The sequence below is a fragment of the Strigops habroptila genome, chromosome 19, assembly GCF_004027225.2.
Source record: "Strigops habroptila isolate Jane chromosome 19, bStrHab1.2.pri, whole genome shotgun sequence".
NCBI classification, from domain to species: domain Eukaryota; kingdom Metazoa; phylum Chordata; class Aves; order Psittaciformes; family Psittacidae; genus Strigops; species Strigops habroptila.
Genome location: NC_044295.2, coordinates 3,101,136 through 3,127,002, shown reverse-complemented (window position 1 = coordinate 3,127,002; position 25,867 = coordinate 3,101,136). Strand labels below are relative to the sequence as shown.

Genomic DNA, 25,867 nt, shown 5'->3' with positions numbered 1-25,867 from the left:
GGGCGGAGGCGCTTGCGTGATCTCGCGAGAGGCGCCCGGGTCTCGCGAGAGCTTGCCGGGGTTGCCCCCCTTGGACGCGGAGCCGTTTCGCTTTGGGAAGTGAGCGGGGGGCGGCGGCGGGACGGGACCGGCCGCGCCGGGCCGGGGGCAGCGGCGGCGGCAGCGGGGCCCCCTCCGGTCCTTCCGGCGGCCGCATCCGCGGGCACCCGGTGCGGAGGGGGGGGTGGGGAGCGATCGCGGGCCCAGGCCCCGCCTTCCCGGGGCGCCCCCGCCGCGGCGCTGCCCTCCGGGCCTGGGCCCCTCGGATGAGGCGGTGAGGCCGGGCCGCGTCCCCCTCCCCTCCCGGTGCCCGCCGCCCCGCTTCCCTCGTCCTTCCGCCTCCTCCGGGGCCTCCAGCCGCCGCGGGGCCGCGCTCCCCTATGTAGGAGCGGGGGGGGGGGAGGTGTCGGCGGCAGGGAAGGCCAAGGCCGGGGTGAATGGTGCGAGGGGCGGGCGTGTGAGGAAGTTTGGGGGTTTCGGAGGCTTCTCCCCCCTCCCCTGGCTGGAGCACGGTGGAGGAGGAGGAGGAATGCCAAACCCGGAGAGACATGGGGGCAAGAAGGACGGGGGCGGCGGGGGGTCCTCGCAGCACGCACCCGGCGGCGGGGGTTCCAACAGCAAGGAGAGGCACCGGCCGACCTCCCGGCACAAGCGGCACAAATCCAGGCACTCCAAGGAGTCCCCGCTGGCGGCCCAGGAGGCGGCGGCACCCTTGGGCGCGATGATCAAGCCGCTGGTGGAGTATGATGACATCAGTTCGGATTCGGATACCTTCTCAGATGATGTGGCCCTCAAGCTGGATAGGAGGGAGAACGAGGAGAGGAAAGCGGACAGGAGCGAGAGGATCCAGAAGCACCGGCACCACCAGCACAAGCGCGTCCGTGAGCTGATGAAGAGCAAACAGGCGGAGAAAGAGAGGAAGCTGGAAAAGAGCCTGGAGGCATCCAGTAGGTCTGGGTCCACCAAGGAGAGAATATCGGGATCCTCCAAGAGACTCCTGGAGGGTGAGGAGCATCCCAAGTCGTTGTCCTCAAAGAGTAGCAACAAGGAGTCCCGGTCAGCCAAAGCGCACAAGGAGAAATCCCGGAAGGATCGGGAGCTCAAATCCAGCCACAAAGAGCGCAGTAAAAGCCATCGGAAAAGGGATGCTCCCAAAAGTTACAAAACCATGGACAGTCCCAAGCGGAAATCCAGAAGTCCTCACAGGAAATGGTCCGACAGCCCTAAATTGGATGACAGCCCCTCAGGAGCCTCCTACATCCAGGAATACGACCTCAGCCCTCCCCGCTCTCACACATCCAGTAACTACGATCCCTACAGGAAGAGCCCCGGCGGCTCCTCGCGCCGGCAGTCCATCAGCCCGCCCTACAAGGAGCCTGTGGCTTACCAGTGCAACACCCGCTCCCCCAGCCCCTATGGCCGGCGCCAGAGGTCCATCAGCCCCTATAACAGGAGGCGCTCGTCCAGCTACGAGAGAGGCAGCGGCTCCTACAGCGGCCGGTCCCCGAGCCCCTACAGCCGCCGGCGCTCGAGCAGCCCCTTCGGCACCAAGCGCTCCGTGAGCCGGAGCCCCATCGCCAGGTACATGCTCTCAACCTTGTCTTCCTCGCCCCGGGGAAGGGGGAAGCGTGTTGGGGTGGCTGTGGGCACGGGAAGGTTTAACCCCCTTCCTTGTCTCTATGGGACTCAAGGTCGCTGGCTGCTTGGAATTGCTTTGGTTGGGGTTGTGGCAATCCCTTTGGAAATGGTGGTTCACACTTTGGGAAGCACCTTCCTGGGAGGCGGGAGGCAGCATCCGTGTTGGCTCCCAGCAGAGAGGCCCAAGGCTGAAGGAGCTGCTGGGATTAAGTTACACCCACCTCTGGAGGTGGCCGGGGCGCGAGGGGAGCCTTGTGCTCGGCTCCCAAGGCTCTTCCCTGTGAGGAGCTCAGCCAGGGAGAACGTTTTCACCTATTTCTGGAAGCCCTGAGCCCCTCAGTACATGTGGGAGCTTAATCACACTGTTCAGGAGGCTCCAGTTTGCTCTTTCTGAACAGACTTGTCTTTTTTTTTCCCTTCAATCCAAGGTGAACCCATGTGGGCTCCATCTTTCTGGCCTAAACTTCCCTTTCTCAGTGCTGGAGTTTCTTGCTCCCATTCTGAAATTGGGGCATTCCCAGGGCTAGTGGGAACCAGTTGTTTTTTGGCTTAACTTACAGAATGGTTTGAGTTGGAAAGGACCTGAAAGGTTTTGGCTTAACTATAAATTTCTCTCCTTTTTCTTTTATTCAGTCACTTTCTTCCAGAAGGAAACTTACTATTTGAAGGGAGTTGTGTGTGTTCTGTTTCAGATGTTCATCAATCACCCTGTTACGTGCACAAACACATACTCTAATGATTCTTCTTCTTTCCTAGCTTCAGCTTATGTTGAGTTTCCAGTGGTCACCATGGGTACTGCGGAGCTTTGGTGGTAGCTCCATGGCAGTTCAGATGTGACCTGGAATGTAATGCCTGTAGAAATGCTCCACGCTGTGGTAGCTGCATCCTCTGGTCCAAACAGGAGCTGCAGGAGAAGAGGCTGCCTCCAAGAGCACTTCCCAAAGAACACGGGGCTTTTGGAAGCTGGCTTTTGTTACTAGAGCTCTTAACTTCAGGAATACCATCTCCCCTAATGGGCTTGAAATGGTGCCGTTGTCCTTGCTGTGAGAGCTGTGCTGGTTTTAGCACCCTGGCTGCTGTTACATAAAATCTACTCACTCTGCTGGGGTTTTACAGAGGGAATGTTCCCTTTGGGCTGGTTCTCCTCTGCCCTCTTTTCTCTGTGTGCACCTGAGAGGTTCTGAGGGATAGTCCTTGATGGTTTTCTTCTCCCTCCCCTCAATCCTTTTTGCCCTGGTGGCACTTACAGGCTATCTGCCAATCCATTGGGAAGAGTAAGGATACAGCACTAGGGAATGGATGTGCACTTCATGCTATAATCATGTGTTACAGCACCTGCTAAATGTCCATGTTCAGCCCTAAGCAGGGAGAAACCATGTGGAAACTGGAGTCATGTATTAAGAGGTGGGTTTTTTGCCCCCTAGGTTACTCCACTTCCCAGGAGAACCTGAAGCTTACTCTTGTTGTAAATGTCTAGTTGCTTCTGACTGGAGAAATCAAGCAGTTGTTACTTCCTGATCTTAATTATGGGAGCAACCTTGTGCTGCTTCCCTGGGCGTCCGTACCCTCATAAGAAACTTCCTAATGGCATCTTTGACTCCCTGGCAAAAGGCTAGAGCCCAAACCAGAATAGATTCCAAAGGTTACTAACCCTTTACTCTCAGCTCATACTGAATTCTTTGAATCTCTGACTTCATTTGGTAACCTACTCCTCTCTTTTTCCTGGGCAGATAACTTACTGTGTGATACATGCTTGTAAAGCATAACAGAAAACCTGGATTATGCCTCGAGAAGACATCTGCCTGAAGGGATTCTAGTAAAGGGAAGAAGGGGTTTAATGCATTTTCCATATGTTAGGCAAACTGTAAGTTGTAATTCATGTGTAGCTTTGCTCTGCTGAGCTTGCAGCTCGGTGCTGAGGCAGTTGGTGCAAGCTCATGGTCAGGTGCCTGCTCCAGAAGCCAGAGATGAGGCTGCCCCTCTGCTGAGGGCTGTGCAGGAGGGGAGGATCAGCTGAGCTTCCCTCAGCACCTCCACCAGCACCAGCTTTGGTGGATGTGCTGCGGGTGAGTGACTGTGTGATCTCTTCTCTTGGCTCCTGCAGAGGGACAGGGACACATTGGGAGAGGAAACTGGCACACTCAGGCAGTGAACACCTGACTGGGGCTGAAATCCTTCAGAGGAGGTAACCCAGGCTTTTCTGGGACACTGCCTGGCAGCATGGTTGTTGGGGGGGGCTGTTTTCGGTGCATTCTGTGTTTTCTTTCATCCCCTTGTCCAAACCCCGGTGTTAGGAAACTGAATCCATGTGCTCGCAGTGCTGATGGGAGTTAAACACAGAATGTTTGCATTTCAAATGGCTGTGCAAAACAACTTGCTTGCCATTGAGGAGCAAATGAGGCTGATTGGGTCAGGAGGGAAAAGAACAGATGTGCCTTCCCCAGTCCCTGTAGCAACTGTTGGCATTGCAGCTAAAACTAGAAGAAGAAATTCCAGAGTCCTTCAGCTTGCTGGAGGTGGCTCGTGCTCTAAGTATAGCAGCTAAGTGTGAGCGTGTGCACGTGCTGTAGTAGTGGCCACTGTTCCCCAGACCCTTTGCCACAGCAGAAGGTCGTTGGGCTTTCATGAATCAGAAGCATTTGCCTTCTGGTTGAGCTTGTTTCCTGAGCGATTGGAGCATGGGCCATGCAGTCAGGCTTCCCAGGCACTAGTTTCCATGTTCCTCTTGACTTCTCTTGTGGCTTGGAGCAGGTGAAATGTTTTAATGCCTGTGGATGTTCCTAGAGGCTTGTGTGGTGGTTAGTGTGGAAGTAAGGAGATGTGGGGCTGATTCAGGGTCTGATGGCTAAGGGCTGTGAGCTGTGGTGGGTTTTAGCACAAGGAGGGCTGGCGGGTTCCAGCAGTCTCTCTTCCAAACCCCATCCTAATCTTCTGATTGTATCAGTGAAATGAATCTAATAATGCTTTTTCATTTGGATTTCCAGATGAGCCATAAGCTCTGCCTTAGGTTACTGCACAGTGGTCGTGGTTAGGATCTTGCCCTTCTCCTTTCCAGTGCTAGAGATACAACAAGGTGGGCTTTAGCCCATGAGCATTTTTAACCACAAAAAGAACTGCAGTGAGACTGAATCCCCCATCCCTGATGATCTCAGCAGGGCAAGAAAGCTACAGAGAGTTGTCTTCACACGTGTGAAGGGGCAAAAGTGCTGACTGGGTACAGGTAAAGCCAGGAGAAGATCCTTCCAGAGGATGGAAGGAGTATCTTCAAAAAGCATCTTCTGTCTTGCTGTATCTTGCCTGAGAGCTCCAGCAGTGATAAAAGCAAGTGTAGGTGGGGAAGGTCATCAGCTGTAGTGCTGGTGGGGCTGTTGTTGTGCTCTGATGATATGAGGTAAGATTTGGAATGATCTGCTCCTGGTTGTAACTGCTGGGAAATCAGAGGAGCTGCCGGCTGAGGGGCCTCCTCAGCTGTGCCAAAGGAGCTGGAAAATGGGCTCAACCAAGAGCTCTTTGTGGGTGACTGTAGGTTACCACTGGACAACTGAAGAGGGAGAGTGGTGCTTGGGAGCAGGCTGCTGGGAGGGAATGTATGGCTTCAGTCCTGCTGGAACCAGGTAGAACTGGGCTTCTGGGGCAGTTTATATCAGATCTGCTGAGTGATCTGGTTGGGAATGCTGCTCTGCAACCAGTTGAGTTGGAGTAACTTGGGGAGTAATCGTGGGGAGGATGGAAGACGGGATGAAACCGAGTATTGCAGCATCTTAATCTTATCCCAAAAGAATTGCAATAGGGAACGCTAACTCCAAAACTACGTGTGGTTGCAGTAAGCTACATCCTACAGGATCCAGTAGGAATGCTTCCCTTAACCTGCGAGGGTCTTTGTGCAAAACCAGAACTGTGTTTTCAGCCTTGGGATGTGGCAGGTGAACCCAAGGGCTAAACTGCATCCGGGACTGTCAACTCATGCAGCAGAAACCTTGGGAAAAGAGCTGATCCTGAGGCACATTCCCATTACAAAGCCATGTGTGAAGAGGAAAACAGTTGAGTGGCTTCAGATGACACTTTTTGGTTTCCTCCTTCTGGTTGTATATTTATTTTGTCAGGCTAAAGGTAAGCCCTCCCTACCCTTGTGCTCTTTGACCACTGTTAGCTCGAGGTTTGGGGTTGTACCTACTAGTGAGAGGGCAGAATGCTTCTCGGTGTAGCAAGGGAAGAGGATTCTGTGCAGCCAGACCCTTCACTCGCATCCTTGCAGGTGCTGGTGGTGGCTACAAAGGGATTTTGCTTTAGTCTCAGTTCTCCAGTTTATTTTCCAAACATTTGCTGTCTCGGGGTAGTATTAATGGCTACTAGAAATAGTAAATTACATTGAGTACGGTTCCGAGGGAGCCAGCGTGTCCTGTGTTCAAACCTGCTTGCTATTAGGTGGGTTTATAACTACTGTGGAACTCTGTTTTGAGACAAGTCCCCATTTGCTCAACTAGATAGCTCCTGAGGAATAACTCATGGAATCAGAACAAGCTTTGAGCAAAGTTTCCAGCATCCATAGGGTCTGATCTCAAAATTCCTTGTTTTCCCGTTGGCTCCTGCAGCTTCTAACCCCCTCAGAGCCTACCACATGTACAGCTAAAGTGTGCTGCCTCATAACCTGCAAAATCCTTGTTGGAAGCAGCTGTGTCTTGTCAGGAATTGTGACATGGACACTGGAAGTACCAGTTTCTGTTTCTGAGCTTGTTTCCACATCAGCTGGTGGTTACTGCTGGCTTCTGCCTGGGTTCCCCCTGCGCTCCGCTGCGTACCCTCATGGTGCAAGGTGCTTCCTGCCTTGCTCGGGTCTCCCAGGTTTCAGTGTGCCTTTATTTATACACCTCATTTAGAGCCTGCTTGTTTGAACAGAGCCCCTCTGGATGTACCTCAAGCAGAAGGAAGATTCCTGATGGATTGGGTTGTTTTTTCTGCTCCTGAATCACGCTCTGAGTTCTGATGATCGCAAGGGGGGGGAATGGGCTTGAAGCGAGGTGCTTCCTGAGGCAGCATTCCCATGAGGGCAGTCCTGCTTTATCTGTTGTTTGCTTTAAAATTGTGCATAAGAACTGGGAAAAACTTCATCAACTCTCTTCTGTTTAGTGCCTGCATCTGCGATTTCACCTTGAGGCTTGGCCCACCTTCATCCTTCCTTTCTGTCCCGAGCAGTGTGATGGCGAGGCTAGTCCTGCCACTGGGAGGCTGGATGATGACCCGAAACTTGCTCTGCTTTAGCCCATAAACCCCTTTGAGTAGCTTTTCCTCAAGGTGTTCTGGACTCTTTGAGCTCAGTTGATGTGAATTGTTTCCAGAGCGAGCTGTTGGTGAGTAGCTCAGGGGGTGAGAGATGCTTCATTTCATTCATCTTCTCCCTGTCCCCTCCACAGGAAGTCTGTGAAGTCCCGAAGCCGAAGTCCTGCTTATTCAAGACACTCTTCATCTCACAGCAAGAAGCAGAGGTCGGGGTCCCGCAGTCGCCATTCCAGTATCTCCCCCACGAGGCTCCCGCTGAACTCCAGCCTCGGGGCAGAGCTCAGCAGGAAGAAGAAGGAGCGAGCGGCGGCGGCGGCGGCTGCAGCCAGGGTGGACGGGAAGGAGGCGAAGGGCTCTCCCGTGTTCCTGGCGAGGAAGGAGAACAGCCTGGCCGAGCTGAGGGAGCCTGGGGCAGAGCCTAAGAAGGTCGTCAAAAGCGTGAAATCTGACAAGTCGGCTGCAGAGCCAGAGGCAGTGAACTTGCCGCACGCGAACGCGGAGCCGAAAGCCCCTGCAGAGACAACGAAAGCCAAGGTGGAGGAGAACTCGGAGAGGAAACATCCTGTTCCGGTCAGAGATCCCAAACAGACGGGAACAAAGGACTTGAAGCCTGTAGCAGTGGTAGAGGACCTCCTCTCTCCAAAAGAGACAGACACAGCAGAGAAGGAGCTTCCACCCCCACTACCCTCCATCAAATCCCCTCCTCCTCCTCTGCCCACAACCACCCCACCGCCTCCAACCCCGCCGCTGCCGCCTTTGCCTCCGTCACCTGCAGTTCCACCTTTGCCACCATCCCAACTGCCTCCCGTTCAGGTCCCTGCTTCAGCCCCAACATCTTTGCCATCTTCTTCCCACCCAAGGACGTCTACTTTATCCTCTCAGGTGAACTCTCAGCCCTCTGTCCAAGTCGCTACAAAAACACAAGTGTCTGTGACGGCTGCTATCCCACACCTGAAAACTTCAACGTTGCCTCCGCTTCCGCTCCCCCCTATTTTAGTTGGGGAAGATGACTTGGATAGGTAAGGTCACACCAGAGCCTCCTGGTTGCATTTAAAAGCAAAGCATTGAGATAAACAGCTTCTTTTGGGTAGTTTGGCAGCTTATCCTCATCCTGCAGAGTACACTCAAGGCTGGGCTGCTGGTATAAATGCATTATTACATGGCCCCAATCCTCATTTTGGCCTTGTCAGGTTTATGTGGAGAGTTTTATGGTCCCATGCAGGTAGTTATGTCTTATCTCAGTGAGAAAGAGAGGTTTGGCTGCTGGTTTAATGCTGGTTAGTAAAGGTTTCACATCACTCTTTGGTCATATTTATGGCAGTAATGAAGCATGGATCTGGCATGATGCACCCCTTTGTTGCAGCCCTTTGCACAGGCTTATCTTGAAATTGCTTTTTTAATGCCTCCAAAACCTGTAGTTAAAGAACAGGGAAGAGCTCAATAATTCCTATACAAGAACACGAACTGCAGCGATTGCAGTTCCAGCTGCATTGGTCATGCAGGCTGAGCATCAAACTGCCACTGCTTTAACTTCAATATTGAGTCATTAATACAGCCCTTATTGCTTAGGAAGTAGGTGTTCGTGTAAAAATGAAAGAGTGAAGCTGCACCTACTTCAACTTTCTGTTTCCTTTTATTGCTAACCAAAGCACACAGGCTCAGTTCTGTCCTGTAAGAGCAGCTCCTGCCTTGCCTGGGCCAAACCTTCCTGGGGGGTGGCTTTTGGTGAAGGGGAAAGGGGCAGAAGAGCCAAAATGAAGGCGAAGAGGAAGAAAAACTAGTTTTTTCCCCCTTTTGTGGCTGTTAATGTGTTGGGGTGCTGTTAACATCAGCACAGATATGTTTTTCTCTGCTTAGCCTTTAGCTCCCCAACAGCTTGTGTGTCTTTCCAGCCATCACTGGAGATGGGCTGGGTCTCTTGTTGGTTAGGAAAACATGGGTTTTAATGACCAGTGCATAACACAACAGTTAGGACTTGGTCTCATTACCCTGTGGGTGAAGTGAACATGGTTATGGTACAGATGCTCATTCACTGAAGTGATTTCCCTGCTCTCCCTGTAAATGAGGGTGATATCACTTCAGTCAATGTGGAAGTTGGGCTCGTGTGTGTCTCTGTTTCCTCTCCAAAGCTGTGTGATGTTGTTCAGCAAATTTAACTCTATCTGGGATGAGCAGCAGCTTTTCAGAGCCTGCACGTTTCCCCACTCAAATGCCAGGGTAAGCAGGATTCTGCTGCTGGGTTCCCTCATTCCCAAACACAGGAACTGCCCTGCAAATCCTGGGGTTTAGTTTTTAGGACTCTTCTCTTACCACCCAGGTGTGCCTCAGTTTTGTCCAAGTGTGTTTTCTCTCTGCCATGACTGTGAACTGAGGCGTGTGGGTGATCCTACAGCTGGTTGCTATGCTTAGTAACTGGATTTACACTGCCTTTCCCAATGAAAGGATGGGAAATCCTGCTTCGTTTTGCTGACTCTGGTGGCAGTTGCATATGGCACTGGCTGAGCAGCAGCTCACTCTTACTCAGCTGCTTTCACATGTAGGAACACAACTTTTGTAGCTAGACTTTAATTTTCTCTGCTGAGACTCCAGCTCGGAGCCTGTGGGAAGCACAGGGTATGGAAACATGCTTAGATGTGTCCAAGTACCAAACGTGCCTCATTCAGTTGGAGAATCTCCATCCTTTCCTGGTGCTTGCTATCCCCTCTGTAATGCTTTTAGACCTCACAGCAGTCAGGGTGCACCATAGGCTCCTTCACCTTGCAGGAGGTGTAGTGGGAGGAGAGGAAAAGCTGTGCAGACACCCATAGTACACCCATAGCACTCCAGTGTTCTTGGGCACACGTGGTGGACTGGTCACAGCACTGACACAGCTAAAACCCAGTCCTGGCTGCTGCAGATGCTGGTATTTTAGGGGAGAGGAAGAAGGGAAGCAGCTTCTAGCCCTCTTTGTTAGGCAGTTGGCTTCCACACTCTGGTTTTCCTGCTCGGGCAGCTCTGAAGGGATTTGTTGGGCTTTCTCACTTCAAAATAAATCAAAGAACCACAGAGTGGTTTGGGATGAAGGGACCTTAAAGCTCATCCAGCTCCAACCCCTGCCATGGGCAGGGACACCTTCCACTAGACTCTTGAAGCGTCCAAACTGAAGTTAGAGTAACCTTGTAGTAGCACTAGTGCTGATACACAAATAGATAAGCAGCTTTACTAAGCACTGATAACAGTGTAGAGAGAAAATGGTTTGAGTTTGGTGAAAAGGGACCTCCTGAAAGGCTGGGTGGGCACCTGCAGGTTAAACCTACAAACACTCCCTCGCCCTTCCCAACAAAGCCATGCAAAGAAGTTGGCTTTTGGGGTGTGTGTGTGGAAAAAAGGCTGAATCTCTTTGACAGAGTGCCCAGAGAAGCTGTGGCTGCCCCATCCCTGGCAGTGTTCAAGGCCAGGTTGGACACAGGGGCTTGGAGCAACCTGCTCTAGTGGAAGGTGTCCCTGCCCGTGGCAGGGGGCTGGAACTGGATGAGCTTTAAGGTCCCTTCATCCCAACCCATTCTGTAGTTCTGTGATCAAATCAGTGCTTCAGATACACACATGAAAGCCATAAAGAAAGCAAAACCTAGTTGGAACAGCCTCTCATCTCCTACAAGGCCCTGGCTCTTTGGGTCCTGCTTTGAAGAACCTCTTTTGAGGTTCAGCCAGGATATTCTGCCTTGGCTGGGTGTTGTTCTGCACACGTGTGGGTAGCGGAGGGGGAGCTCAGCCCGTGCAGCTCTCCCACTCCTGGTAGCTGTGGGCTCTGTACCACTGATGGGTGCTTTCCCTCGTGATGTGCCATTAGTTCTGCAGCTGCCTGGTGACTTCTTAGCAATGGGAGAAGGATGCTGCCCCATCTTTTACAGGAGATATCCAAGCTCAGTGCCACAATAGTGTCTCTCTCTGTCCTGCTTGTTTCTTAACTCTTTATTTCACAAGAGGTTGTGGGGATCAGGCAGTGCCTAATAAAACAACTGGGAAAATTACCTACTTCCATGAGGTGTGTGTGTGGAGCTCTCCATGCTGAGGGGTTAGACCTGACAGTGCTGGCAAAGAGCAAACCTGCTGCTGCCTGCCCTAAAAACAGCCCCTGGGAGGGCGTTTGTATCTCCTCATCTCTTCCTGGTGGAGATGTACATGGAGAAGAATTCCTGACCGTTCAGACCTTGGAATTCTCCCTGCTGCATAGATGAGAGACATTAGGTTCTGCCAGTCGAAGCCAAGCTTTGGATGCTGTTGGTAACTTGATTTTGAAGCCCCCTTTGGGTTTCTCAGCAGTACTCACGAGTCAGAGCTACGTTTGGGTCCTGGCTGAGAAGTTAGAAGTTACTGATGTAGAGAGATGTAATTCGGGGTTTGTATTTTTAGTGGTCCTTAACAAGTCATGCATTTAATTTCAGTATGATGAAGGGACTGAACAGAGGAAGTAAGGGGGGAAAGGGGGGGCTGGGGATAACCTGAACTTACAGGAAACTCACAATAACCACTTATTTGTGCAGGTTGAGCAAGTTCTAGCTGCAGAGCTGGGTGTTTAGTTGAAGATGGTGCATTCAAACCTAACGCTTTCCTCTCCTGATGTATTATCACTGTAAACTTTGAAGGTTTATATTTAGCTATGCTCATTTTGGCACTGTAACTTGGGCTCCTAACCATGTTCTTGACCTGTCCTACAGCAGGCTGGCTTTGTTTGCTCACTGCCTGTTAAGTCTGACTTTTGTGTTGTATTAACTTTCCGGAGTTTAGTCCAAAAGAGATTCTTCCTCCAAAACCTGTGAAGAAAGATAGAGAGCAGAGACCACGACACTTACTCACGGACCTCCCGCTCCCCCCAGAGCTCCCTGGAGGGGATCCATCTCCTCCTGACTCCCCGGAACCAAAGGCAGCCACACCACCTCAGCAACCCTTCAAAAAGAGACCAAAGTAAGAGGCTTTCTCTCTCTTTTGTTGGCTTTTTGGAGCTCTTGGGGTTCATGTCTCTTCACACAGATGTTGCTTTAGGTTTCCAAAGCTTTAGGTTTCAAGTGTAACCGCACTTGAAGCTGACTGAGCTCTTCCATTTGAAATGGAACCTGGCAGCTGCTTTGCCAGCTCTCAGCAGCCTCCCCACCATCGACTGGATGGGGAGAGCACTTAATGGGCCCTTACTTATAGATCTCGAGTCAGACTTAATTCACTTGTCTCCATTCTTTGTCCCCAGACTCGTTTGAGTGCTCTTGATTGAGGGAAGTGAAATGTGGAGAGAACAAGTTCATGTTTCTTGTTGTTGTCTTATGGTATCTGAACTGTTTCCTGAGGGTGGTTTTCCACTTGGACCACTCACAGCTGAAGGCCACTTGCCTCATCTGTGTGAGAACTAACAGGGAAGGAGAGGAGGTTGTGTAAGTTGTGCACCAAATGGAGGCCTGGTTCAGGCTCTCGGCTGAAGCTGTGGTGGATTCTGTTGTCTTCCCTTTTGACCCTTTCAGTGGTAGAAATTGGAGTGTTTCATAGCCAATCTCCAGCCACATCTACCCTGAAGGTGCCCACATCTTTTGCTTTAGCAATGCCTGCAGGGCAAAGAAACCTCCTGGTGAGTATCCCTCTAGAAAGCTCTTGGTGCTACCAGAAGTTGGTTATTCCAAAGAAGAGGTGTCCACCTTTCCTTCAGGCACTGTGATTGTGTTGAAGGCATCTAGAGCTTCTTTAACAACAAAAATCATGTGTTTTGTACACTGAGTGCTAGCTACACCTTCTTTTAAATACAAATCAAATCCAAAATCACTTGGGTTTGCTGCCTTCCCTCTTCCAGAATCTGTTGTCCTCGGTATGGGGAAAGGAGACAGACGGAAAGCGACTGGGGGAAGCGTTGCGTGGACAAGTTTGACATCATTGGGATTATTGGAGAAGGGACGTATGGGCAGGTGTACAAAGCCAAGGACAAGGACACAGGTAAGGGTGCCAAGTGGCTTCAGGTTAACTCCACTTCTTGAAGGCCTCGTTACTGTGGGTGTGCTTCAAACCTGTTCAGTGTTAGTGGTGGTGTTGGTTACTGACGAGTACCTGTAGAACTAGAAATGGATCCAGCCTTGGAGTAAGTATTTACATCAGGTGCTTTCAAAAAGGGCAAAAGAATCGAAGCTTTGAAACCCTGTTAGTGCCCCTCTGCTTTCCCTGCTTGTGAAATCACTGCTGGGAGTACAATTTGATGTGTGGTCAGGTGGTAGAATCCCAGCCTGGTTTGGGTTGGAAGGGACCTTAAAGCTCCTCCAGCTCCAACCCCCTGCCACGGGCAGGGACACCTTCCACTAGAGCAGGTTGCTCCAAGCCCCTGTGTCCAACCTGGCCTTGAACACTGCCAGGGATGGGGCAGCCACAGCTTCTCTGGGCACCCTGTGCCAGCGCCTCAGCACCCTCACAGGGAAGAACTTCTGCCTCAGAGATCATCTCAATCTCCCCTCTGGCAGGTTAAAGCCATTCCCCTTGTCCAAAGCCCCTCTCCAGGTTTCCTGGAGCCCCTTTAGGCACTGGAGCTGCTCTAAGGTCTCCCCTTCAGGAGCCTTCTCTTCTCCAGGCTGCCCCAGCCCAGCTCTCTCAGCCTGGCTCCAGAGCAGAGCTGCTCCAGCCCTCGCAGCAGCTCCGGGGCCTCCTCTGGCCTCGCTCCAGCAGCTCCACGTCCCTCTGTGGCTGTTGCCCCAGAGCTGGATCAGGCCTGGGGGGGGTTTCCCTAGAGCAGAAAGGAAGAATCCCCTTCCTCAACCTGCTGGCCACACTTTTGTAGCAGAGCTTGTGGAGTGGTTTCCAGGGTCAATTTATGTCCACTTGTGTGACCTTACACTGAAGGCAATGAGGAGGAGCACTGGCGTTACCTGTCTTGAGTTGTTGGTGTGATAACTCCTGAGTGGTTTTTACCTTGGTGGATGTTGCTTTCGACTTGGAATCCCACCGAGCTGGTGGCAGGGGTGTGTGCAGAGGCTTTGACACTGCCTTGTCCTGCCAGGGGAACTGGTGGCTCTCAAGAAGGTGCGGCTGGACAACGAGAAGGAAGGTTTCCCCATCACAGCCATCCGCGAGATCAAGATCCTGCGGCAGCTCATCCACCGCAGCGTGGTGAACATGAAGGAGATCGTCACGGACAAACAAGATGCACTGGATTTCAAGAAGGACAAAGGTAACATTTGCTGCAGGGTGTGGGTTTCATTAGCCAAAGAGCTGATGCAATCCTTTAGTTTGTTCTTAGTGTGAAACGAGAAATCCACACCCTGGTCTAGATGTTCTTTCTTTGGGTTCCTTCTTGATACATAGCTCAGAGTTTGGCATCTGGATTTGGCCTCGCATCGAAGCACAGGTTCCAGTTAAAATGAGGTGTCATACTGCAGAGCAGTGTGCCAAAAAAAGCTTTTACAGGATCACTTTTAGCACTGATTAGTGGCAAAATCTTACTAATAGTGTGAAGAGTTTTGTCCTCTGTCAGTGTGGAAAAGAGATGTTCCAGCATCCCACTACCTGTTATTTGGGGCCTTCTCTTCCATGAGAGAGCAGGGAACATCACAGACATCAGGTCAAGCTGTGAATGGAAGTAATCTCTTCAACACACTAACTTGAAAGAACCAAACCCAAAACAGCCAGGGAAATGTGCCCAGGATTCCAAAGGAGTTGATTTTGGGGGCTGCTTAGTTGGTTTGGATTTATCCTCCTCTTGAGGAACAAAAAGATATCCAGGAAGCCCTAAATATCACAAGGGTGTGTTACAGAAAATACCAACAGAACACCCAAAAGACTATTTCAACAATTGAATCCACTTCCCCTCCTCTTTGTCTCTCCTCTTGTCTTAAATGATTTCTCTCTTGATTATACCAGGTGCCTTTTACCTTGTGTTTGAGTACATGGACCATGACCTAATGGGGCTGCTAGAATCTGGCTTGGTACATTTCTCAGAGGACCATATCAAGTCTTTCATGAAACAGTTAATGGAGGGGCTGGATTATTGCCACAAGAAGAATTTCCTTCATCGAGATATCAAGTGCTCCAACATCTTATTGAACAACAGGTAACCTGGGAATAGAAACACTTCAACCCAAGCTCTTCCCTGCCCTCTCCCTGGGTTTCCTTTGAGTATGGTTGGGAAGAGGAGGTGTTGATCCTCTGGGGAATCCAACCCTGTATGTTTCCACATGGTGTGGTTATGATTAAGCAGTGGCTTTCCTGGGTGCTGCTGCTGTGAGGCTGAACAGCCCCACCAGCCTTCACCTGAACTTGCTGCTGGTGGCAGCCTCCCCACTGTTTTGCAGCTCAACTTTCATGTTGACTTGCTATAAATGGGGCTCTCTACACTTGGTCTCCATGGTATTTTGGCAAAAATCCTGTTTATTGGAAGCACTTGCATGCAGGGAAACCACTGAGGGTTAAGGTAGGAAGGAGCAGCTCTGTGAATGCTCCCTCCTCTCTAGCTGGTGTTTGGCACTAACACAGCTCCTCACAGAATACATCCCAATTACTCATTTGCTGTTAATTCTCAAGCCTTTATCTGGATACCCATAAGAAAACTTAGAGCCTGAGAGGATAATGCTGCACACAACCACATCCACATGTCTGGATATCCATCTAAAAAACATCCCTGGGACACTGGCCTATTGGGAAGGGTTTATGGTAGAGATGGGACTGAATTATTGCCTTTCCTTTTTGTTTCTTTGAAGCGTTAAGTAGGATCTGGAAAATTAACACTGGTGTGTTCAAAAGTAATTACTGCTCCCATTGCTTTGTTGGGCCTTCCTGCTACCTGGGGGATTTCCTTTCCTTTTCCTGTGCAATGTGTGAGCCTGGCTCTGCTTCAAACCACTTGACTGTGTTTTGTCTTTCAGTGGGCAAATCAAACTTGCAGATTTTGGACTCGCTCGACTCTACAGCTCAGAGGAGAGGTGAGGCATGGGAGGGAGGAGGAAAAGCCTTCCATAGGTGGCATGAGCTCCTTTCTTCTTACTACCTACATAGTCCCTTCACTTGGAAGTCCTGGAATTGCCTGAGAAATGATTTCCAGTGTTACGTGGTATAATGCAGCTCCAACTGTTGGAAAACTACACTCCTGGCTGCTATTAATAGCTTTCCATGAAACAAACCAGCTGATAAGGAGCAGAAACATCTTCTCTGCTTGCCCTGGCCCATGTTTTGCTTGGAGATCAGTCTCTGCTCAGTCATGGCAGCCTCCTGCTGCCTCTTGCAGGTCAGGATTTTCAGTGTTGGGTGCCTACAGCTTGCTGTCTGCACATGGGCAGAGCTGTGAAATCCCTGATAGCTCATCAGCTCTATGTAACTCGGGCAGATGCTATGGAAAGCTGGGCACTCGCAAGCCCACTGCTTCTACTAACATGCCAAACTCTGCAGTTTGGAAGTTGAAAACTAGGTTGTAAGGATTTCCTGGCTCTTGGCATCAGCCTGGGTTTGTGTCTTGCATTCCAGCCGTCCATACACCAACAAAGTCATTACGTTATGGTATCGACCTCCGGAGTTGCTGCTAGGGGAGGAGCGTTACACACCCGCCATAGATGTGTGGAGCTGTGGGTAAGTGCCTGCTTTGTGTCTTCTGTCCTGTCTGGGCTGTGAACACCAGCACGTGGAAGCTGGTCTTTGCTTTGTGCTCAGCTCTGAAGCTGTCTCTGTTCCAGCGAGGCAGAGTGGTGTGATAGGACAGGAACACTTCCAAACTTCTGTGCTTTGAGGAGATAAGTGTGTGTCACCTGACTAAAACTACACCAGTTAGTAAAAACTCCTACTTGGTATTGATGTGTAAGAGCATAAAGAGTGTCTATTCTTGCCATTTAAAACCCCAAACCTGCTAACCTTTGGTGGTGATGCACCACTAAGCACAGGCTTATTCTGTGCTGATTGTAGCTTCAGTGTATGGCTGTAATGGCCTCATCCAGCCTGGCCTTGAACACTGCCAGGGATGGGGCAGCCACAGCTTCTCTGGGCACCCTGTGCCAGCGCCTCAGCACCCTCACAGGGAAGAATTTGGCACTGCTTGGCATTGCTGTCAGAAGGCTGAAGAGTAGCTGTTAAGGACTGAGCCAGAATTGTCCCCTCCCTCCTTTTCTTTCCCTTTCAGCTGTACAAATGGTGTGTGTACAAACCTTGTGTGTACAGGGCTGTGTCCTGTGTTTGGCAATGACAAACAGCAAGCTCCAGGCAGCTGAGGATGATTTGGGCAGGCAGATATCCCCCCCCCAGTAAAGTTACAAAGAGCAATGGGCTGGCTCTGGAGGCAGATGAGCTGCCTGGCTGGTTTCCTTGTCACGTTATTGCCATCATCCTCCTTTCCCTGCAAAGAGTTAAAGCACGGGGCCAGTGTTAACCAGCCTGGTAGTGGATGTTATTTCCCAGCTGCGTGGAATCGGTGACTCTGTACACACAGGTTAGTTTGTCAGTCCTCAACTACAAGCCCTGAGGCAAATAACTCTCCTCAGGCAAACCTGCTCCTGAACAGAAACGCTGCAGTGTTCAAACGACCATCCCAAGGGTTTGCTGTCGTGACCTCTTGCTTTTCCTCTTTCCAGCTGTATCCTCGGGGAACTGTTTACAAAGAAGCCTATTTTTCAAGCCAATCTGGAACTGGCTCAGCTTGAATTAATCAGGTAAAGCATTGCACATGCATGCCTATGAGAAGAGGTACTGCAGAAACTGCTCATGCACACAGGCTCTGTGTTAGAAGAGGCCCTCTTTCTCTAACCTGCCCACAAAATAGGAGCAGCAAATGATTGTAACTGCAGATGTGAATAGTTGGGCATTTAGGGGTGTGTGGCTGCTCATGTAGGCGCTCTCTGGAAACTCTGCTGTTGTTAGTTGAGTGCCTGATGAACCTAAATTACATCTCACACTGAAAATGTGTTGTTTTGGATGGTTTATAAACTCAAGGTAAGCATTTTTCCTCTTCTGATACCTCCTTTTTCACCTCTGAGGCTTATCTAACCATCACTGATTAACCAGAACTAGGTTATTGGTACCATAAGTTGCTAAGGAAGAAAAACAACTGTTCCAGCTGAAGCCAGGGCAGTTGGGGATGGGGACTCTTCTCCTCCTGGCTGCCTTCCACCCACTGACCATACTCTGCTCTTCTGGTTGTCAGCCGGCTCTGTGGGAGCCCCTGTCCAGCAGTGTGGCCAGATGTCATCAAGCTGCCCTACTTCAACACTATGAAGCCGAAGAAGCAATACCGGAGGCGCCTGCGAGAGGAGTTCTCCTTGTGAGTCCTGTTAGAGGAGAGGATGAGTAACTGCGTGGGGGTTCTGTGCAACTCATCTGTCCTTCAGCTCTAGTCTACCTGGCAGGGTAAAGCAGTGCTTCCCCTTCCTGCCCTCTCCAGGAGGGTCTCTCCCATGTGGGGAAGGCTGGAATGGGGTCACTGTCCCTCTTCTAAACACCTCGTCTGCCACAGGTGCCTTGTGGAGGGCTTGTCGCACTTCTGGCCAGGGTCTGCACTGGAAAGCACTCTTGTCAGCGTTGTGTTCTCACAGTGCTGAGGCTGCTGACCTCGGAGACATGCTCCCTGAGGGGAGAGTGTGCTTGTGTGATAATCCTGTGGGATTTCTAGCTGAGCTGCTCTTCATAAATGGCAACAATTCCACTGAAAACATCCCATATCTGATGTCTGTTCTGGTGACGTCTTTGAGCTGCTGCATCGCGCAGTAACTGATTTTGGCTGCAAGGGTTTCTCTTAGGCCTGAGGTGCCCCTCTGAGAGTGGGCTTCTCCCCCTGGTCAGAAGAACCCCTGAACTCAGCTGTGTTTCCAACTCTCCCCAGCATTCCTTCATCTGCTCTCGACCTGCTGGACCACATGCTGACACTAGACCCCGGCAAGCGCTGCACGGCAGAACAGGCCCTGCAGAGCGACTTCCTTAAGGATGTTGACCTCAGCAAAATGGCCCCCCCAGAGTAAGTTCCAGTGGGTTCCCTGCTAACAAGCTTTGGGAAGGAGCCACTGGCTTGGCCTTGGGGTTGTTTTTTCAGTCAGAATTATGATTTCTGGGTTCTTTCCTTGTGCTCTGTTGGATGGCTGAGCAAATAGCTCTTCCTGTGCTGTTGCTTTTCTGCCTGGTGTCAGGCTGGGTTTAGAAAGCTCAGTTTAATGCTTGTAAGGTGCTCTAAAACTCTGTTGGAAGACACAGGAGTAGCAAGTAGGATCTCCCTGTCCTCTGTGCAAGGGGGGACTGGCCAGGCTTTCTTTGTGCCACTTGTTAATCAACTCAGAGAGGGGCTGTTGAGCAGTTCACACGCGGCTTTGTTCTCCCACTCCAGTAACCAGGGTATAAAGCTCTGCTCTTGCTGCCCTGGGTTCAAGTAGCTTTTGAGCTTCCCTTTAGAATTACTAAAGGCAACTAATTCCTTAAAGCTACCAGCCTCAGCTTGGCAGGCATGGGTGCATTGTGGCTAACCCAGTCCACCCAGGAGTGAGATCCCTGTGCAAGTGAAACCATTCCCATCCAATTCTGCTGCTTCTGGGACTTGCCCCTTCTCAGTTTAATAGGATGGTTGCAGTCAGAGGAATATCCACCCTTCTCCTACGGCACTTAATAACTTCCTGTGGCCTTTGAGGGTTACCTTGGTGTTCCTGTTGAGTCCTAACTGCCAAGTGTTGTTCTCTTGCAGCCTCCCGCACTGGCAGGACTGCCACGAGCTGTGGAGCAAGAAGCGGCGGCGGCAGCGGCAGAGCGGGATCGCGGTGGAGGAGCCGCCGCTCTCGAAAGTTTCTCGCAAAGAAACTACCTCTGTTACAAGCACAGACACTGTCAAAAACAACAGCAGCCCTGTGCCCCCACAGCCTGCCCAGCTCAAAGCAGAGCCTGGTGCTGCAGACGCAGTAGGTCAGTGCCCAGCCTGCTCTGTGACAGGCTCCTGATACGTTACCTCCCTGCTCTCTCTGGGTGTGGAGGCTTAAGGCTGGTTTGAAGCCAGATTCTTTCACCTCTGTTTCTACAGAAAGGGAAATTCCAGGTTCTCCCTATCCTGATTTCTTCAGAAATCTCTTACTGATGAATTTGTTCTAGGAGGTCTACTATTGGTTCTGAAACAGGCTTCCAGAGAGAAGAATGAAAGGACTTACTGAGTCACTTAAGTGAAGTAACAGATCGTAGGCTGGAAGGTACAGCCATGTAAAGGGTGTGCAAATGAGCTGAACTTTGATTTTATTGATCAGATTCTATCAAGCTCAGGCATGGGATCTCTCAGGCTAGTGGCTGGTGGGTGAAAGTGTTCAGTATTGCACTCTGCGTGGTGCAGGAAAGCTCACTTGGTCATAAAGACTTGCAGGACCAGGTTGCCAAAAGTGTGACCAACCTTCCTGTGTCTAGAAGTGAGTTGGAAGGGAGGTATCTTGATTCCTGGGAATGCAGAGCTATGCAAAGCTACCCAGACCGTGCTGATTGTTCTGTAGAAGCCTTATAAAAACCCAGATATGGGCGAAAGCTTTCTTTGTCTCAAATGTTGTGCTGACAAGTAATGAGGAAGACAGTTCTTGCTCCAGGGAATGCACAATCCATGTGTTCAATGAAACATGGCAGATGGACAAAAGGTGGTGGTTGGATTAACAAACAGCTGAGAGAAGTGAGTGTCATGTTCTTAGTTGCCTTACCAGCAAGAGAAGCTTCATTTTAAGCTTCTAAAACGAAACCTTTGCAGCTTTCTGCCCCAAAAGCTTGCTTTGCAAAGGCAGTGTCCGTGTGAAGGGGCAGCCTTGTCACTTGTCACTCAGGAGGCTCTGCTCCCGCATGGTGCAGAGGGAGGTGATGCCACTCGAGGGTTGTGTTTCAGACTAACCTGGATACTTGCAGGTCAGGACAGTCTCCTGGGATCCCAGGCCAGTTTTCAGCAAGGAATTGCCTTCTGCTTGACCTAATTCCTTTTGCTGCGTCAGTGGAACACACCCTTCCTCCATCCCAAAGAGCAGCTCTGCTCCATCCCGGGAAACCTGCTTCCCAGTGCAGGAGGGAGCGCTGGGAATGCTGCAGGAGGGGCTGAGCTGCTCTCAGACGTGCTGCTCTGATTGCCACCAAAGCGAGCTGAGGGTTTCCATCCTCATCACACATCCTGAGCCTCGCTGCTGCGACTGGTGGTGTCCTTGGTCCCCAGTCTGCTTCCTGGGATGCTCAAACAGGGAGGTTTGGCTCAACCGAGCTCATTTTAAGCAGCAGCCACATGTGCAGCTGTGCTGGTAGCTCTGAGGGGGCTGTGAGGAAGCTTCCCGGGGCACCCAGCTGAACCTCGGGTGAGTGCAGTGTGTGCACAGTGCCACGGGGTGCTGCTGCAGTGCTGTCAGAGCTGGTGGCAGCCTGGAGGGGGCAAGCAGAGCCAACCATCCTGCAATCCTCCTCCTGGAGCCTCCGTGCCTTCCCCCAGCCATGGGGGTCCCAGAGTTGGGGTGTGCAGTGTCAGCAAAACACAGTGATGTGCTGTAGCTCCGTGTAACCTTGCTGTGATGCTGCTTGTGTTTCCAGCAGGCCTTGGAGAGATCACCCAGCAGCTGAATCAGAGCGAACTGGCTGTTTTACTGAACTTGCTGCAGAGCCAGACTGATCTGAGTGTCCCACAGATGGCCCAGCTGTTGAATGTCCACTCGAACCCCGAGATGCAGCAGCAGCTGGAGGCTCTCAACCAGTCCATCAACGCTCTGACAGAAGCCACCACTCAGCAGCACGAGTCTCAGGCGGCAGCAGCAGCAGCAGCAGAGGAAGCCATAGAGGAGCCACCCGCGGAGGCGCAGCTACCCGAGGAGCAGGCGACTCCAGAAGCAGCCAGTGCTCAGGGAGACATGCAGAACGTGCTGGCTGTTCTGCTGAGTCAGCTGATGAAGAGCCAGGAGCCTGTTCTGACCCTGGAGGAGAGCAACGGGGAGAAGAGCAGTGAGCAACGGGGGCCGAGGAAAACCCCGACAGTGCAGCCGGAGGAGAGTACAGGTAAATAACGTGCCCGTTGCTCGTGCACCTGGGATGCCACGCTCTTGTTTGAGCAGTTAAAAGTGCTCCACATGAGGGTCTCCTCTAGTTTAACTGCAGCCAGGAGGAGCTGAGAGGTTGTGACAGGGGGAGCAGGGCTGTGGGTGGGGAGAGGAGAGGTGCTGAGTGTCAGAATGGGTGCATGGTTTCAAGACAGACACTGACCCACTCCCTGCAGGAGGTGCTCAGGAGGTTTTAACAACTGCAGGAATGCTTCCTACTCTGCTTCACATCCCCAAAGCATATCAAATCCATTAGTGCTCCACTGTGAATGGGTCAGTGGAGATGAAAGGTTTTGGGGTTTGCCCAGAAACGAAAGAAAAACTCAGAGGTTCAGTTCCTCCTCCAACAATCAGTTTTACACATTCAGGTAGGTTTTTCACACAGGACATTGAATCCCTGCAGGTTTTCCCATCTTACTGTTTATCCCAACTCTCACCATTCCCTTCCTGACCTCTTAAAAATAAGGAAATAAAGATAAATGTGCAGAGATGATTTTGAAGAACACAAGAAGTGAAATAGAGGCCAGTGCTGGAAGGGAGGGGGACAGTGGCAGTTGTGTTCAACAGGGACTTGTGCCTCCAGCTTTGAGTAGACTCGGTTGAGTCCTGACACCCAAAGCTGAGCTCCAGTGGTTCTTGTAGAGCAGGTAGGAGGCATGTTGCAAAGACCTGTTTGTAGCAGTGAACTCTTGGATTTCCTTTCCAAAGGTGAGTGTAAATGTCTCCATGTCTCTTGTTTCTGTTGATTTTTTGGCTTTATTAGCAACCTCCCGTGACGACCTCACCAAATTCTAGAAGCACCTCCCGAGTATGTCTCAGACTCTCCAAGGGAGCCTCTTTTGGCCAGATACACAACTCCTCTGCAATGTAGCTGAACGTGCTGTGTTCTCGTGCCTTCAACACACCCGCCCACCACGAGCCAGTTGTGATCGTGCTTTTTTTCTTTCTCCTGGTTTTTTTTTTCCTCTATGCCCTAGTCCTGGAAGATAACTAGGTTCTTGTAGAGCAGCTTCAATTAAATAACCTTCTTCTCTGTTTATAATGATTTTAAAGGAGATGCTGTCCCCCAATCGGCTTGGCTTCCCAAATGACCTGAAGATTGTTTTCTGGATTTCAATACAATCTAGTTTTAAAGTGGACTGATAACTGGGTGGAGGGGTGGTCCTGGAAGACTACTGGTTTTCACAATAAAGTTTGACCTTTTTAATAACCAGTTTTGCAAATGATTTGAGGATGTGATTCCAACAAAGGTGTTTGTGGCCTCTTGTGTCATCGCCAGTAATAACTTTAACCACGGGGTAGCTTGAGCCTGGTCGCTGGACGGGAGGTCGAGGCAGTTCAGTTGTGTTGCTCTGCAGGAGGCAGGATGGGTTGTTGGGAGCAGGTTGTTGGGAGCAGGTCGTGTCCCACCTTGTCCCCTTGCTGGTTGCACTTAGCAAGGGGAGAACCGGAGCTGGCTTTGGTCTTACCCACCACCTAACCAGGCTGCTTTGTTCTGCTGCCTCTAAAGCAGTAGCACAAAGTAGTGAGAGCGTGGTGATGGGGTGTGAAGGGTGCTCTTGTTCTTGCTAAGAGAGAACAAGTCCTCTTGAACCAGAAATCTTGCTGACTTCAGGTCTGATGTGGGGAGAAGGGGCTGGGGGATGGGGCCAAAAGGGTTTCCTCGTGCTCCAGAGCAGTTTGTATGTTGCACGCAAGGATTTGTGGATTGAGATTGGTTTGGACTCTGCTGGAAAATGTCAAAACCCAGGAGAAGGGCTGGTGGGCTCTGGGGAGAAGCAGAGTGGACACGAGAGTGTTCCCACTCCTTCAGCCAGGCGCTGGTACGTGTGGGCTTGGGGTTGGCTTTTGCTTTTGTGGCTTTTCTAAACCAGCCACCAGGGAGCCCAGGACCGGAGCAGTGAGGCCTCAGCATCCCTCCGCAGCGACCCCACGTGCAGCTCCACATCCATCTGCTTGGCATTAGCCTTTTGATCCAAGAACAGGAATCCCCTCCACGGGTGCCCATGGGTTAGGAGAGCTGTTGCCCACTAGTTGGGTGCGAGATGGTGGGTTGTGTGCGTTGGTCTCCCCCCGAATGCCAGCTCTCCACCTCTCCCAGCGCATCCAGGCTCTCCATAGGCTGGTTTGGGGATGGGTTGGGAGGGGGTTATGTTGGTGGTATATTGCTGTCTGCTTGGTGATGTTGTAAGCTGGTGTTTAAAAGCAGTAACCCTTCCACAGCATGTCCTCCTCGCGTTGTCCCACCAGAGAAGAGACCCCCCGAGCCCCCCGGACCGCCGCCGCCGCCGCCTCTCTCCGAGGGTGACCTCTCCAGTGCAGCCCAGGAGCTGAACCCGGCCGTGACCGCTGCTCTCCTGCAGCTCTTTTCCCAGCAAGAGACGGAGTCGCTCGGCCACACGCCGCAGGAACATCAAACCTCCAGAGCCACAGACTATGGCAGGTCCCACCCCAGCAGGACTTACAGCACCGAGAGTTCCGAGGGGGGATTTGGTGCCGAGGAGCTGAATTCAGGCCAGACGCTACTAGAACCTTCTGCCCAGCCTCTGGGGAAAAGCAGGACCTTCTTGGGCTCCGTGAGCCACCTCGGGGAGACGAGCAGCTACCAGGGCACAGGATCTGTCCAGTTTCCAGGGGACCAGGACCTCCGCTTCGCCCGCGGCCCCGTCGCCGTGCACTCGGTTGGGCAATCCTTCACCAAATCCGAGGGGAGCAATAACACACTGGTCCATCCAGAGGCCAAAATCCACAATTACAGCGAGCTGGGCCCGGCGCCGGCCACTTCCAGCGGGGCAGCAACAGGTCACAACTGGGGTGCCCCAACCCAGGCGACTTCTTCCTATGGGAAGACGTTCCGTGGCTCTGGTAGAGTGCCTCCGCGGGGAGGACGGGGCAGGGGGGTTCCCTACTGAGCTGCCCCCGTCCCCCCCTCCCTCACCTCCACCTTTAGCACCACGACTTCAGTTCTTTGCCTAGAGCAAGGTCTCTTCTGCATTTCAGCTGCTGCAAAGCTCCCTGTTGTTATTCCTTGCTAGGCTGCCACCGGGCACCCCGGGACTCGCTGGAGGGTCCCCACTTGGGTGCCTTTGCGCTTGGTTAGTGACAAAACTAAACCCCCAAATAGGGGGTGAGCTTCCTGCCCTAATTGGGGGGAGTCATTGCAAATAGGAGGGATGAAACAAAACCCGAGCATGGGGAAATAGGAAATCACTAAATCTCTCACTAGTGCTTCCCGGGGGGGGAGCGCGGGGCAGGGTTCAGGTAAAGGGCTTGGGGGGGGGAGAGTGGTTCCCAAAGTGAGGATTTTGGTTTTTCTTCCCAATTCCCTTTAGAAACAAAAGAGGAAAACAATAAAAAAAGGGGGAATCTATTGCTGGGGAGTGGTGATCCCAGCGGTGGAGAGCCGGGATGTGGCGCTGGCTTGGACTCACTTGAGCCAGTGTTGCTGCGAGCTCCAGCTCCAGGGTCCATCTCAGTTGACTGTAGCCTTAATAAATTGGCTTCTGGGGTTTGTACCTTTCCTGCTGCGAGTTTCCAGTGGGAATTGTCTTTTTTTTTTTTGCTTCCTTTTTCTTTTTTTGCAGAGCCGAAGCGAACACCTCGCTCCCCAATCCCTCTTTCTTTCTCATTTCTAACTTCCAAACCACTTGAAAGAAAGGAAAAGAAAACCAAACCCAACTGCTGGTGGCGAATCACCACCACGTAGGAGCATCTTTTGGACCCGGTGGGCCGGGCTCCCTGAGCAGCAGCTCAGTCCTTGGAGGCTTTTCCAGGCATCACTGTATCATTTCTAGAAGCATATATATATATTTTTGTTGTGTTCAAGGAAGTCTTGACGATGGGTTTTCTCCTCCCGCAGAGCCCTGCGCTGTTGTCCGTTTCAATGACACTTAAAAAGAGATGAATAAAACGAAGGTACACGTTGATGA

At 51.5% G+C, this 25,867-nt stretch overlaps 1 protein-coding gene and 1 long non-coding RNA gene across 9 annotated transcripts; both read left to right on the top strand.

Moving 5' to 3' along the window:
* Positions 1–51: 51 nt before the first annotated feature.
* Positions 52–25,867, top strand: CDK12 (cyclin dependent kinase 12). 8 transcript variants are annotated; one of them, XM_030508372.1, is made up of 15 exons: positions 52–1,620; positions 7,089–7,973; positions 11,722–11,898; positions 12,767–12,906; positions 13,955–14,125; positions 14,815–15,004; positions 15,816–15,872; positions 16,411–16,512; positions 17,505–17,582; positions 18,074–18,190; positions 18,749–18,880; positions 19,595–19,809; positions 21,442–21,897; positions 22,581–22,646; positions 24,162–25,867. In XM_030508372.1, the coding sequence occupies exons 1-15, from the start codon at positions 569–571 to the stop codon at positions 24,848–24,850; spliced, it is 4,527 nt and encodes a 1,508-aa protein (XP_030364232.1). In that variant the 5' UTR covers positions 52–568; the 3' UTR covers positions 24,851–25,867. The 8 variants fall into 8 exon arrangements, with proteins under 8 accessions (XP_030364232.1, XP_030364231.1, XP_030364235.1 ...); XM_030508371.1 differs by having other exon boundaries at positions 21,439–21,897; XM_030508375.1 differs by lacking the exon at positions 11,722–11,898 and having other exon boundaries at positions 21,439–21,897.
* Positions 2,868–4,149, top strand: LOC115617733. The gene is made up of 2 exons (XR_003994653.1): positions 2,868–3,081; positions 3,408–4,149. It is a non-coding gene; the product is annotated as an uncharacterized LOC115617733 (long non-coding RNA).